We start from the raw sequence: 16,218 nt of genomic DNA, 5'->3' as shown, positions 1-16,218 counted from the left end.
ATGAGTCTCTTCAAACAGCTGATCAGCGGCGGTTCTGGGCAATGGACCGCCACTGATCTTTAATTGATTATCTAAGGCAATAATTAAAAAAGGAATCCGACATCCATATAGGTGGAAACCCTCATCTAGTAAGACGAGTGTTAATATTTAGGTGACTAGAACGCCGCCACTCAGGTAAATAGGTTAGGCCGTTCCCCCCTCGTGAATTGCTGCCTCTGTTGCTGAGATATTGTTCTTTCTATCAATATGCAAATGAGCTCTTAAGAGTAACAAGAGTGTGGTCATTACTCCAAAAAAATAAGTGCCAACACCCTAAATGCTGCAAAAGCTCATTTGCATATTGGCAGAAACTGTGATATATCCGTGATGAAGACTCTGATCCACAAGGGGAATCCACTGTTTGATTGAGTTGCCCGTAACCTATCTATCTGCCTGGATTGGTATGTTGGGTTAAGGTGACAGACTCCCTTTAAGACTTGAAGCATGTCTGGTGGCAGGGAATACTAGACAAGCTCAGTGCTTGTATGCAGGGGGGCGGGGCGGAGCGGCGTTAGCAGGCAGAGAGCAGGCAAGGAGAGGACCTGCTCTCTGCCTGAGTGTGAGGGGAGGCCGCTGGAGCAGCGCTGCGTCCACAGGGCCGCCCCAATCCACCACTTGCTTCCCGTGCCGTGACAGCTTGTCCTGGACTGGCTTAGGTAAGCAAAAATGCCGCCTCCCCCCGGGGCCCTGGCATAGCGCCGCCTGAAGCGGTCGCTTCAGGTCGCCTCATGGGAGGTGCGGCGCTGCTTGTATGGATTACTTATTTAGGTGTCTGAAGCCTACCTATGTGACTAAGTGCATCGGTTTGTGACAATTGTTTTAGAACTGCAGGATCTTCCCATTTGATGCGTCCTATAAGGACAGTACGTTGTACCCTATAGTAGATGATAAATACAGGCTGCTAAGATATGACACAGCACAAGTCACCTAGTACTTTATATAAAGCCCATTGGATGGAATGGTCATGTACTGAAGCCATTCGTCTTAGGATCAGAGTCACCCGATAAACCTCTTGGACCACCCACAGCTTTAATCCCATTGTGCTTTCCTGAGCACTGAAAGTCTTAAGTCTAGCTACAGTTGTTACTTTGAAGTCGCAAAGAACTTAATAAAGAAATTCCAGTCGTGTAAGAAAATCTGGTATTGTTACAGAGAAATTCATTTATATTCCAAATGCAAATAGCATTAGATCTGAGATTGACCAATATCCTAGTTTCTTACTGAAAATACTTCATCACATATTGGCTTCCTTAAGTATGTCTATGACATTGGCATCTTAAAGATTAGTCCATCCTTTTAGTCTTAATGTAATTTCCCATGGACCCTTTTGGGAAATTCCTCTTTTCTGTCTCTGGTTACTAGACACAGAGACAATACATGACGATCCTAGTTCTAATACTACCTGACCCCCAGTGGTGACATGTGCTGCTATATATCATGTCACGCTGTATAAGATCCACCTACACCAATGTTTCCTAACCTAAGGTTCCTTGGTTTATGGTCAGACTGTAGAAGCAAGGGCTGTCAATTTTACAATAGCAACATAACTTCCATCTGCTCAAATCTAAGGACATGGCCGTAGATGGTTAAAAACCAACCACTATTGATGGTTTATTGCCAGGTTAAAGGGGTTATCCAGGCATTGTTCCACCACCGCCTGTGTTCTATTTGGCCGAAGCTCGGGTTTTCCAAACTGGTCCCACCACATGGTTATAGCCAGCACCTGACACCCTCCTGCCTGTATTGACAGATAAGGAAGGAAAGAGGAGGTGAAAACAGGGATCAGGGTGCCAGATGTTGATCCAGAGTCAGAGCCAGCCAAAGTTCCATCCAAAAAACACCCTGGAGGAAGGAAGTGGTTAAACAGTCTCTGTACAATGGAGAATTAAAGGGATCCTACCAATCAGATGGCAATTTTTATGCCTAATACATCGAAATAACCTTTAGATGTCTTCTCCGCACCGCCGTTCGGTACAAATGCCGGTTTTCACCAGTATTTCTTGTGGCCGCGGGCATGCGCAGTAGGCTCTGCCCTAGGCCTACAAGTTTCACTGCCTCCGCCGGAAGAAGACACAGGAAGACAACGTTCCTGAAGAAGATGGAAGCGGTGCTAGAGAGCTCACTGGCAGCATCGGGGACGCCCCCATTGCTGTTTGAACGCTGGGGCCTGCCCTCAGTGCTGCGAGAGAACTAATTTGCATACCGTCAAAAACCAGTATTTCTACTGAACGGCGGCTCGGAGAAGACATCTAAAGGTAGGAGTCAAATAGCCTTTCTTACATGCTAGACACAAAAAATGCCATCTGAATGATAGGATCCCTTTAAATGATTATTGTCCGGCTGAGTGCTATTAAAAGTTTATGACCACCATTGGTCTAGTCTCTTCATTGAAAACACATGCACACTTGGCTAAACCAAGTATATATATGTATATATATATATATGTATATATATATATATATATATATATATATATACAGTGGGGCAAAAAAGTATTTAGTCAGTCACCAATAGTGCAAGTTCCACCACTTAAAAAGATAAGAGGCGTCTGTAATTTACATCATAGGTAGACCTCAACTATGAGAGACAAAATGAGAAAACAAATCCAGAAAATCACATTGTCTGATTTTGTAAGAATTTATTTGCAAATTATGGTGGAAAATAAGTATTTGGTCAGTAACAAAATTTCATCTCAATACTTTGTTATATATCCTTTGTTGGCAATGACAGAGGTCAAACGTTTTCTGTAAGTCTTCACAAGGTTGGCACACACTGTTGTTGGTATGTTGGCCCATTCCTCCATGCAGATCTCCTCTAGAGCAGGGATGTTTTGGGGCTGTCGCTTGGCAACACAGACTTTCAACTCCCTCCAAAGGTTTTCTATAGGGATGAGATCTGGAGACTGGCTAGGCCACTCCAGGACCTTGAAATGCTTCTTACAAAGCCACTCCTTCGTTGCCCTGGCGGTGTGCTTTGGATCATTGTCATGTTGAAAGACCCAGCCACGTTTCATCTTCAATGCCCTTGCTGATGGAAGGAGGTTTGCACTCAAAATCTCACGATACATGGCCCCATTCATTCTTTCATGTACCTGGATCAGTCGTCCTGGCCCCTTTGCAGAGAAACAGCCCCAAAGCATGATGTTTCCACCCCCATGCTTTACAGTAGGTATGGTGTTTGATGGATGCAACTCAGTATTATTTTTCCTCCAAACACGAAAAGTTGTGTTTCTACCAAACAGTTCCAGTTTGGTTTCATCAGACCATAGGACATTCTCCCAATACTCTTCTGGATCATCCAAATGCTCTCTAGCAAACTTCAGACGGGCCCGGACATGTAGTGGCTTAAGCAGTGGGACACGTCTGGCACTGCAGGATCTGAGTCCCTGGCGGCGTAGTGTGTTACTGATGGTAGGCTTTGTTACATTGGTCCCAGCTCTCTGCAGTTCATTCACTAGGTCCCCCCGCGTGGTTCTGGGATTTTTGCTCACCGTTCTTGTGATCATTTTGACCCCACGGGGTGAGATTTTGCGTGGAGGCCCAGATCGAGGGAGATTATCAGTGGTCTTGTATGTCTTCCATTTTCTAATTATTGCTCCCACAGTTGATTTCTTCAATCCAAGCTTGTTGCCTATTGCAGATTCAGTCTTCCCAGCCTGGTGCAGGGCTACAATTTTGTTTCTGGTGTCCTTTGACAGCTCTTTGGTCTTCACCATAGTGGAGTTTGGAGTCTGACTGTTTGAGGGTGTGCACAGGTGTCTTTTTATACTGATAACAAGTTTAAACAGGTGCCATTACTACAAGTAATGAGTGGAGGAAAGAGGAGACTCTTAAAGAAGAAGTTACAGGTCTGTGAGAGCCAGAAATCTTGATTGTTTGTAGGTGACCAAATACTTATTTTTCACCATAATTTGCAAAAAAATTCTTACGAAATCAGACAATGTGATTTTCTGGATTTTTTTTCTCATTTTGTCTCTCATAGTTGAGGACTACCTATGATGTAAATTACAGACGCCTCTCATCTTTTTAAGTGGTGGAACTTGCACTATTGGTGACTGACTAAATACTTTTTTGCCCCACTGTATATGTGGGTTAATAGCGGTCAGCCTAGAGCTATAGAAGGGGTACGGCTAGTTTAGGGGAAGCGGTTTAGATTGGGATGCTTACTGCCTTGTAATGTCAGAGCAATTCTATGTGTTCCAAGTTTTTTTACAGCTGCTTATCTACTAAAATCATTATTTTGTGAGAAGACGTTTTAATTGCGGATTCGCCTCTGTAACTTAATGTCGCATTTCAAGGTATTTGCAGTGAGCTGATGTAAATGGGAAGTGGTTGCTATTAGAATGGTGACATTATAGTGTTATATGGGCCTCGTGTAACTGGGAATAGTATAATATACGATATACAGACATGCTTGTCCCTCTGTAATACACTGCTGGGTGACATTTATTTGCGAGTTAATCGGAGCACTTAATGGATGGATCTAGAGTCTTATATCATCCCCTGCTGCATAAAGAACTATTGATGATCTCGCTATTGATCTGCCATTGATTCCTACATTGATTTAGCTTTTCTGTGCTTATAGGAAACCACTCGAGTCACACATCTATCTCTTCAGGGTTTTTATAAACCCAATTTAATCTTATTTATTGTGTCTGTGTCTGATCTCCTCATAAGTGGATATTGTAATAGATTTTGCTCATTAATGTAGACTTTTCATCATTACTTTCAAGGACGAGCTTTCAGATCTCTGTCTCGAGTTATTTGTTAACTAGACTGCTATTGATTTTTATTGCAAATTAATGCCTAGCGATAATTCTAGCATATGATTGGAAACAACCAGTGTTATGGCCAAATATAACTATAGTTGTAAGTTTCAGATTCACCCAATGCCTAAAGATGGCTATACACATTATCCTAAGGTCTGCGGAACCTGTTGAGTTTGTCTGTACCAGTTGACCATCCAAGGGAGTTTCTTGAGGACCTATCCATAGATCAGTGGGATTCCGACACCCATGACAACCCCAACCAATTTTATCATCAGAGGCTATGTGGACAATATGTTGTGTAGTGTCCATGCTGAGGTATTGTAATTGAATTCCTGTTCGCTTGTATTAGGAGAAGGACCAGACATGGACCCGCCGGGAAACCAAGTCTCAGGAATTGCACTTTCACCACAATGAATTTGCCTCAATTTGGCAAAACAACACTACGCGTTTCAGTCTTAGCACAGCCCTTTATCAAGTGTAATAAGCTGTATAGCCGTACCGAAATACTGTTCACTTGTATGGGTTCTGAGCTACACAGAGAATAGCACTGTCTGCTTCCAGCTCTGTTCTCTGTATAGCAGGTTTTGAGAGCTTATCGAGGGGAGTCTTGGGTGTCAGACCCCTGCCAATATGATATTGATGACCTATCCGAAGGATAGAACACCAGTATCGCTTGCTCAGAAAATGCCTTTGAATAGGACCTTTCACCAACTCCACCAACTTGAGCCTTAATAGGCTCCTTCCCATCGATTCCATTGCAGTTGGAATATTTTCTCTAGCCCCCGCTGTTCCTGAGCAATCAGTTCAGTTACTTTTGGTGCCTGATATACTGTTTAAGCTATATACTGTCAGGTGGGCGTTGTCAGACAGGAGCAGGCAAGGAGATCTGGCACTGCCTGCCTCTGAATCATGCCCCTCTGCCTGTTCCTGCCTGATACCACCCACTTGACATTAGAGAGTCTAGTTAGCATATCAAGGACTGAAACTAATTGTCCTCATTGCACAGGAAAGGTGGGCTAGAGAAAAAATTCCGACTGCACCAGAATGCACAAATTAAAGGCAAATATAGCTGAAGTTGGTGGAGGTGTTGTTTAACTTGTCAGTCCTTTGTTCTCAAGAAAAATAGGCCATCTTCAGAGGTGTCTAGAAGTATGCTCCCTTTTCCCCACTCAAAATTCACTCACACTCAGTCAAACCAAGTCTTTATGTGTATGGGGTAGTAAGGAGGAATAGCTACTAACCAACAGTTATTGATTTGGTATGGTCCCTTTAAGAAGCCCAGCAGCCTCACTAAGTCATACAAGGACAGCGTTACTTTATATGACACGTTGCTTGGCAGCTCCGTTACAGAATTTGCATCAGACCCAAGAGCTTCGAGTTAAGCTAAATGTCACGTCCTGCAGGAATGCTTAGAGTCACACAATGGGGGGTGGTAGAAAGAAAATCTCTCTGCTCGTATGGCATGAAAGGTTATCAAAATATATACCAAAGGATTCTAGCAGCAGCTTTTTACTTCTCCTTATTGAGCATTCACGTGTAAGGGGTTGCCAGGAGAGGCGTTGGCCAAACGGGTGCTTGGCTAACAGATCTTATGTACATGGCTGTGTTAGTCCCTTGGACTAAAAGATGTATAGACGTGTCTTTCCTTTATTACTCATTCTCTTGACTCGAGATATCTATCGTGAATGTCACAAGATGAACAGCTTTGTAAAAAAACAACTTTTGTTCTTCACAACACGTTTCTTAAATCTGGTCATCTCCATCCAAGACACTGTTGTTTACTTGAGATGATAATTTTCTGGTCATTGGTTCTACCCCAGGAAGCATGGAGTCCTCCTGAGGCAGATTCATCTTGTCTACCAAATTTGGGATCTACATAGATCTATATGAGTAATGGTTACCGGTGCTTAAGGCCGCCATAACGTTATGCAAATTGAAATGTAATCAATGTCGTATTCATTAGTTTGTTACCAGTTGGTTACCCATGAGTGGCTCATAAATTAGATTTTTGGCACGGAGTTATTTATTTTCATGTAAAATACCTCATACATCAAAAATGTCAGAAGTTAAGTAAATTTATTGCCTGAAACTATAACATATGTTTATGGATCTAGCCTATGTAATAAGGCTTGCCTGGTAAATGTGCTGTCTCTTCTCCTGCCTGAAAGCCTATTATTTTCCGATACCAATATGAGATGGTGTCTAGATAAAAAAAAAAGAAGACACGTTTTCCTCTGCTAGGACCCCTAGTGATCAGCAGTAAATTGTGGGGAAACCTGGCCTTAAGTGTTAGGTTTTACTGCAGCGCCACCATAGGTGGAAAATAATTATTACACCTTTTCCATTAAAATGAATGGGTTGTCTGTATAATGTAGGCCAGGACAAGTCCTCCAGAGAGAGATGCTCTTTGTAACCACCCTCCATTCTACCAAGAGTATATATATATATATATATATATATATATATATATATATATATATATATGCAATACCCGAGACTTCATCCGCAACCCCCTCCCTCCTTGTGCGACCCACCTGCAGCGCAGCTCTGGCCCCTCCCCCATTGGTTTGCGGCTAGGCCTCCATTTTCTCCCCCTGCCGCAAAACCCTGGCTCCCCCCTTTCCCCCCCCCCCCCCCGACACCCCAGCCTCCCCTCCCACTTCCCCTGCCCCACTTCTACCCACAACCCCATGCTCCTCACCCCCTGCCACCCCGGTCTCCCCCTCTTTTTCCCCCTGACTCGTACCGCGACTGCGGCCTCCCCCTCCCCATGCCTTCCAGCCGTGACCCTGGCATGTTCGGAAGCCCGCATATGCGACACCATGTTGCTCGTGTCGCGGGGCGCCCCGGGTCAGCAGCTATAGCTCTGTCCCCTGTATTGGCCACTCCAATCCCAGATTAGCGTCAAGGGTCGGCAGCCAGCCTGTGCCTCCACAGCACCGCCCCATCCGTGGCATGGTCCTATGGGGTAACAGCGCGCATGACGTCATCGCAGGTCCTTCAGTCTCCGCCGGCCGTGTTTTCAGGGCTCACGGTTGGAAAAACCGGCATCCGACAGTGATGTTAATGTGCCTATCTTTCTTTCCATTCTGCCATTGGAAGTATGTGTCAAATTTCACTGTAATCCGTTGGGGCACTTCGGTGTGATTTGGGAACAAACATCCAAACCCACAAACATCCAAACCCACAAACATCCAAACACACAATCCAAACACACAAACTTTCACATTTATAATATTAGTAGGATATATATATATATATATATATATATATATATATATATATATATATATTTGTAGGTTTTCTGAAATGGACAAGCCCTTTAATAATTATGTTACAGTACAGTAGTTGTGGCTATTGTCTACTGGTGTAACCACTGATCGTTGTATCCCAAAAAAGTGGATCATGACCAACATGTAGCTGTCAGGTCTTGTACACGGAGCCCCCAGCTGATTTTCTGCAGATACTATTGTGCAATAGTGACATTTTATAGCAGTACTAAGTGTTTGTTCAAGCAGCAAAATCTCACTAACAGTTTAATACCTGGTCATAACTTAATATATTTCCGCCTCTTATTATTCAATGTAGCGCAACACCATCTGTCATACGTTTAAGCAGCTCACGACCTACAAAAGGTTAAGGAACTGTAGTCTACTGGGGAGAGCAGTGGGTAACCTTCTTGTACGGTGTGACAGCATATCAGAAATAGAAACATATTTACAGCAGACAGCATAAACCAGTAAAACTACAATACTGTGCAAAACTTTCAGGCAGGTAAGGGAAATATGCTTCCAAGTCAGAATGCTTTCAAGAATAGAAATAGTTACGGTAATTTATTTTTATCAGTTAACAAAATGAAGTGAATGAACCAAAGAAAAGTCTAAATCCCATCAATATTTAGTGTGACTGTTCTTTGCCTTCCATCAGTTCTTCTCGGTACTTGCAGAAAGTTTTGAAGGAACTCGGCAGGGAGGTTGTTCCCGCCATCTTGGAGACCTAAGCACAGCTCTTCTGTGGATGTAGACTTGCTCCAATCCTTCTGTCTCTTCGTGTAATCCCAGACAGACTGGATGATGCTGAGATCAGGGTTATATTTGCCGGGGCCGGCTCATCACTCCCAGGACTTCTCCTCCAAAGGGCAAAGGTCACACCACATATTGATGGGATTTAGATTTCTCTTTGTTCATTCACTTCATTTTGTTTTAACAAAAAGAAACCATTAACACTTCTATTTTTGAAAGTGTTCACACTAGCATTCATTTCTCCGTTTGGGTCCATTTTTAGCCGTCTGCTAAAGAAACCCAGTTACCTGTGGACACCAATGGACCCGTTAGACGATACACTGTCTACCAATAAGTATTAGGACACCTGTGGTAGAATAGAAAAGCAACATTTCTTCCTATCCAATAGTTGATAGACCCCAGCAGATGCTTCCTTACAGATGGGATTGAGCGACACAATACTCCCGGATGCCTGGTGATACTCCTGGTGTATGTGAGCCATCGGTTGGGTGCGGTTTCTCTGGCCAGCACCCGTCACTCTCTTTCTCCCAGTTTCGGGGGTCTGCCGACTCAGGGCACATTCTGAGAATCACCATTCACCTTCCACTTCATAGCCACTGTCGATTTTGGGTAATTCAGTTTACTTGCTATGTCCCTTAAAGATCGACCATTTCTGTGGTCCCCACAATTACCCCTTTCTCGAAATCAGACAACTCTGCACTTTGTGGCATCTTGCATGTGACTAATGCCAATGCTGTTTCCTATTTAATGGTGGAAGGCGTGACATACATCACGACCGCAGATATCTTCATTTACATGGGTGTCCAAATACTTATTGGTAGATAGTGTAGTAATAATATTAATATTAAGAAGAAGAAGAAGAACAATAATATTTATCTGCACTATATATATTATAATGGGGTCCATTGGGTGTATTTTGGGTTTCCACCAGTTTTATACCATAACCAGGGGAGAGTCCTCCGTGCACACCAGCCTAAACCTTATGTTCAATACTGTATATCTATATTATCCTCTATACATGATTGCCAATATTAGCACAGTACATTAAAGTAAATTCCTAGACTGCAGGCTACCAAATGGCAAATTTCGCTAGGTTCACAGTTAGTAATTTTTGTATCAGTTTTACAATACTATAGAATAGGAACACATCGAATAAACGGCATGACCCTGACCTGTAATAACAGAAAAAGGGTTAGACAGCAATTTGCAAACTGTAGCTCTCGAACGTGAAAACTCTACTTGCCGATCTCCACTTCCAAGTTAGTAGGCGATAGGTGAACTTTAATTGTGTCACATCCTACAGAACGTTCATGGCTCCGCTGTAATTATATTTAGTCCTCATAAGCAGATGGCATATTTCCCTGTTCTTAATCATTATGTTTGCCACGTTCCAGAAAGCAGTTTTCTGACAGTAGCTGATTATCGCTAAAAGGCGACGAATGGCCTGTTTCTGATGTAACAGATAGCTGAGCTCCCTGACAGCCCTGCTCAAATCAGCATTGATTCTCTCTGCTTCTGTCTAGCAGACCATGAATGGCTGGCTCGCTACGTAACGCAGCCGCTCTTCACATTTATAGCATTTAAATGACAGCATAATGACACTTCTACAAGGCAGCATATGTTCTTTATATGTGCTTTGTACTAAAGAACCTGAATGTGGGTCTTCGATAGTGTACGTACAGTGTGTGCCGCGCATTCTACAATATGGCCGTACATTTATTAGATGAGCATAATTATAGACTGGAAGCCACCCCGGATATAAAATATCTATATACAGAGTTATAGAATATATACTGTTGTTCCAATGTATAGTTACAATGTAAAGTGTGTCTATTCCACCTAATGTAAACTCATCATATAGCCATAGTGAGATTTGCAGATACACGTTAGACATTTTTGCAAATATAAGTAATTCTAAATTTTGCAGAGTTTTAACGATTTTTTCTAACCATATTAGTGGACAGTAGAGATGAGCGAGTACTGTTCGGATCAGCCGATCCGAACAGCACGCTCGCATAGAAATGAATGGACGTAGCACGCGGGGGGGTTAAGCGGCCGGCCGCCGTCAAAGCGGAAGTACCAGGTTCATCCATTCATTTCTATGGTGCGTGCTGTTCGGATCGGCTGATCCCAACAGTACTCGCTCATCTCTAGTGGACAGTCATTCATCTTGACCAGATGACAATGGATATGACCATGAATGCAGGAACTTTCTATGGTCTGGCATTTGTCAGAAACCCAGCCATGATGTCCTTAATGTGGACAGATTATCAGGCAGGGACACTACATGTAGGAGAAGATATCCCAGTCACAATAAGGAATTCATGGTTGGGTTTCTAACATGTTCCAGACCATATAAAGTTCTTATAATCATGGTCATATCTAGGGATGAATGAACTGATACGGATTAAATCAGATTCAATCAGAATTTTCCAAACGTTTCGGACTTGACCTAAACCCTAAATGTTTGAGGTTTATCACCCACAAAATTATATTATACTCTGGCGTCTCTTCAGACCCCAGAGTATAATAAGTGGAGGCCCAGGGGAGGTGAGTAAAAATTACAAACACTTATACTCACCTTTCATCATCGATCCAACATCATGATCCTCTTCCGGCCTCTGGATGACACCACATATCCCGGAGTCATCACTGATGCCTGTGATTGGGCCTTAGTAGTCACATTGGGCCTGCCAATGTCATGATACTTCAAAGCCATGTGAGCAGACCCCAGAGTATAATAATAGTTTGCGAAGCAGAGGGTTGAGGCAACCTCACGAAAATTCATCAAAACTAATCTTGTAAAGTTCACCCATCTCTAGTCTTATCCATCGGCAACAACACACAGTCACCACTAGGATGGTTAGAGCAAGATCAGAGAGAACAGTGTACTCCGTGAAAATTTTTGACCAATCCCATATTTCCATGACCCTTTTTTTGCATATGACTCTTTTGGGATATAGGCAAGCAATGTGCTGACCATGTGACTTTTTTGACCATGTCATCTGCAAAATGAGACTGTGCTTAGACAATGCGGGAGCGATCCGCCAAGCCTGAGAAATTTACCCACTGATATGGGAATATGGGTTTGTTCCCCTTTTATTTATGAGAGCCTCCTGGACATTTCAGGAGAGTTGGCTCGTATGATGTCCATACATGTAGTTTCCATAGTTGACAGGTACATATTTTTTTTAGAATGAGTTGTTTTTGGTCAATGATCTACAACGGCATCGAGATAATACTGAGGCCCATTATTCCGCGGAGGCGATATGGTGTTTTTTAAGTCAAATACCACTGACAATGTAAAGTGAATGTACAATATGAAATATATACGCCGTACGTTTCCCTGGAAAAGGGACATCATTCTTCTACTTTTCCATAACATTATTCTGTTTCTACATAAATTGCGGCTCATGGTAAAGTATATAGCAATATATCATTTCAATTACAGAATAAATCAAAAATGTTTTCCAAGCAGCAAAAACTTATTATCTGATAGGTTATACATTGAATTCTCCAGGAAACTCAAATGTGTTGTGGAGGTAATTCAAGCTTGTGAATTTCTTCCTGTATGTGAGTATATATGAACTAGAAATGTTTTCTAGGTCTGGGAAATATACAAGCAATAAATAGAAAAAAAAGGTTCTTGTATTCTACGCCCAGGCTCCTTGGAAATGAAATCATCCATTGTGCACTGTGACCTTATTATTGGTCTTCATTGTTATGTCCTCCAATTGGAGAGAGGAAGATAAGAAGTGAGAAGCAAAAATGGTAGCAAAAATTAAATTGGGGAAAAGATTCCACTGCAGTTCCCAATCTCAGGAGCATAGGTTTGGATGTAGGATCTACCCTCCATCGTGTAGAATAGAAGGGAAGGTGTGACTCTTGAGATTTCTTTCCTAATTTGTAATGTTTTTAGGGAAACAAATCCCTGAACAGGTTCTCATAGGGAAAAGGGGTGTCTTTGATCATGAGATTACTTCCACGTGGGTTAGCTCTATGGTAGATCTTAGAGGTGATGTCCAGGGTCAGATATCGGTCAAGAATAGTGGTCAGACCTCCTTGACTTATGGGCCAAATGGAAGCTGCATTCTTAATACTGATGCCAGGGCATGTGGGCCCCCTAGGGCTCCTGGGCCCCGATGCGACTGCACCCTCTGCACCCCCTCATGTTACAGCTTATTCGCCTCTCTCTATTACAAACACACAGCTGCTCAACTGAGCCAAAGGTGCGTGTATATGGAGGGAATAGCTGTGTGCAGAGCTACCTTAAGTGTATGGGAACATATCACCTAAATGATAGGCACCTACAATCCTCATACCATTGAGGTTCAACTATGATTCCCAGTAGACAGTTTACTGCGCTATATCTGACAAGTGTGGTAAAGTGTATGGTAAAGTGGTGGACGGGGTGTATACAGTCCTATGAAAAAGTTTGGGCACCCCTATTAATCTTAATCATTTTTAGTTCTAAATATTTTGGTGTTTGCAGCAGCCATTTCAGTTTGATATATCTAATAACTGATGGACACAGTAATATTTCAGGATTGAAATGAGGTTTATTGTACTAACAGAAAATGTGCAATATGCATTAAACCAAAATTTGACCGGTGCAAAAGTATGGGCACCTCAACAGAAAAGTGACATTAATATTTAGTAGATCCCCCTTTTGCAAAGATAACAGCCTCTAGTCGCTTCCTGTAGCTTTTAATCAGTTCCTGGATCCTGGATAAAGGTATTTTGGACAAACAATTCAAGTTCAGTTAAGTTTGATGGTCGCCGAGCATGGACAGCCCGCTTCAAATCATCCCACAGATGTTCAATGATATTCAGGTCTGGGGACTGGGATGGCCATTCCAGAACATTGTAATTGTTCCTCTGCATGAATGCCTGAGGATTTGGAGCAGTGTTTTGGATCATTGTCTTGCTGAAATATCCATCCCCGGCGTAACTTCAACTTCGTCACTGATTCTTGAACATTATTCTCAAGAATCTGCTGATACTGAGTGGAATCCATGCGACCCTCAACTTTAACAAGATTCCCGGTGCCGGCATTGGCCACACAGCCCCAAAGCATGATGGAACCTCCACCAAATTTTACAGTGGGTAGCAAGTGTTTTTCTTGGAATGCTGTTTCTTTTTGGACGCCATGCATAACGCCTTTTTTTTATAACCAAACAACTCAATCTTTGTTTCCAAAATGAAGCTGCCTTGTCCAAATGTGCTTTTTCATACCTCAGGCAACTCTATTTGTGGCGTACGTGCAGAAACGGCTTCTTTCTCATCACTCTCCCATACAGCTTCTCCTTGTGCAAAGTGCGCTGTATTGCTGACTGATGCACAGTGACACCATCTGCAGCAAGATGATGCTGCAGCTCTTTGGAGGTGGTCTGTGGATTGTCCTTGACTGTTCTCACCATTCTTCTTCTCTGCCTTTCTGATATTTTTCTTGGCCTGCCACTTCTGGGCTTAACAAGAACTGTCCCTGTGGTCTTCCATTTCCTTACTATGTTCCTCACAGTGGAAACTGACAGGTTAAATCTCTGAGACAACGTTTTGTATCCTTCCCCTGAACAACTATGTTGAACAATCTTTGTTTTCAGATCATTTGAGAGCGGGTTGTCCATGTTCGGCGACCATCTAACTTAACTGAACTTGAATTGTTTTGTAGAAAGAAATGGTCCAAAATACCTTCATCCAGGATCCAGGAACTGATTAAAAGCTACAGGAAGCGACTAGAGGCTGTTATCTTTGCAAAAGGAGGATGTACTAAATATTAATGTCACTTTTCTGTTGAGGTGCCCATACTTTTGCACCGGTCAAATTTTGGTTTAATGCATATTGTGCATTTTCTGTTAGTACAATAAACCTCATTTCAATCCTGAAATATTACTGTGTCCATCAGTTATTAGATATATCAAACTGAAATGGCTGTTTCAAACACCAAAATATTTAGAACTAAAAATGATTAAGATTAATAGGGGTGCCCAAACTTTTTCATAGGACTGTATCTCACCTGGTTTCCTCAGCCAGGTGAGATAAAAGAAATCCAGAAGATTGCGTCCTTCTTTAGCAGAACATAGTCTGCTAAGGCTCTTTTGTGTAAGATTATTTTTTAGACTGGAGGAACAGGTCCACACCCCTGGTCCACTACTACTTCCTGATATTGTACTGGGGAAGGAAGCCTTGTAAGGCCGGGGCCCCACAGGATGTAAACGCCGCAATTTGCCTGCAGCAGAGACGCTGCAGGAAAAATCGCGGCATTGTACAGTGCAAGCAAAGGGGATGGAATTCATGCGAATCCCATGCCCACTTTGCAAAAAAAAAACGCAGTGTGGACACGCTGCGATTTGCAAATCCGTTGCGGCTTTGCAAATCGCAGCATGTCAATTATATCTATGGAAACGCCGGCGGCTTTCCCATAGATATAATGTTAAGAGAAAGTCCACAGAGGAAAACTCTGTGAACTTTCTCTTAAAAGCGCTGCGGAAAGAACCGCAATGTGTTCACGCAGCCGTTCTTTTGCTGCAATTACGGCTCGTGGGGCCTTAGTAAGGGTGCGTTCACACAGAGGAAAATGGTGAGGAATTTTTAACATTAGTGGAAAAAAAAGCTAGCAGAACCCATTGAAATCAGTGGGAGCCTTTTTTTAAATTCCACACCAAATTCCTCACCATTTTCCTCCGTGTGAAAGGGAGGGCTGACAGTTTGGCAGCCAGAGTGAGAGAAAGCTCTCCTGAGACAACTTGTACCGTTTTGCTGCTACATTTGCTGACGTGTTTCTCGACCTGCACTAAGTTAGTGAGTCACGCCAAGTCTATAGCTAGAGCCGGACAGCCTTAGGTGTTTCTTTTGTTTGGACGTTTTTTGGAGGGGTTAATAAAACACCCCTGGATTTTAAACCCACTGCCTGTCTGAACTGTGTCATTGCCATTCCCCAACCGTGTGAGCTGGACCCCCTTACACAAAGTATATATCATATACAGTATATCATGTATTTATTGCACATTTAATTTTTCATAATGATAACTGAGATTTCAAATCTTATTTTGCAGATGGACCATGATCCAAGAAATCCAGCTTATATCGCAACTCAAGGACCACTCCCCGCCACAGTGGCCGACTTCTGGCAGGTACAGGGTTTTTTTTTTTTTATTTCATGAAATTTATAATTTTTTATTTTTTTTTCCATTGTGGCATTGTGTAGGGAAAAGACAGGAGCGTCACTGGTGCGTCCTTATAATGTGTCTTTACCAGGGATATTATTACAGGAGCGTCACTGACACATTTTTATAATGTGTCCTTATTAAGGATACTATTACAGGATACAATATTACCTGGCCCTGCCACTCAAAAAAGGAAATGGGCGAAAGAGGGCATATTAGAGCA

The 16,218-nt window shown here is 42.6% G+C and overlaps 1 protein-coding gene across 1 annotated transcript in view; it reads left to right on the top strand.

Moving 5' to 3' along the window:
• PTPRN2 (protein tyrosine phosphatase receptor type N2) overlaps positions 1-16,218 on the top strand; it is a 723,914-nt gene that overhangs the window by 672,096 nt on the left and 35,600 nt on the right. Inside the window, exon 17 of the mRNA XM_075271520.1 lies at positions 15,885-15,962. Coding sequence (XP_075127621.1) covers positions 15,885-15,962 — 78 coding nt within the window. The remainder of the gene's footprint in view (positions 1-15,884; positions 15,963-16,218) is intronic.

This window comes from Leptodactylus fuscus, chromosome 4 (genome assembly GCF_031893055.1).
Source record: "Leptodactylus fuscus isolate aLepFus1 chromosome 4, aLepFus1.hap2, whole genome shotgun sequence".
NCBI lineage: Eukaryota > Metazoa > Chordata > Amphibia > Anura > Leptodactylidae > Leptodactylus > Leptodactylus fuscus.
Note: the sequence above shows the minus strand (reverse complement) of the source record. Positions and strands in the feature narration are given on the sequence as shown.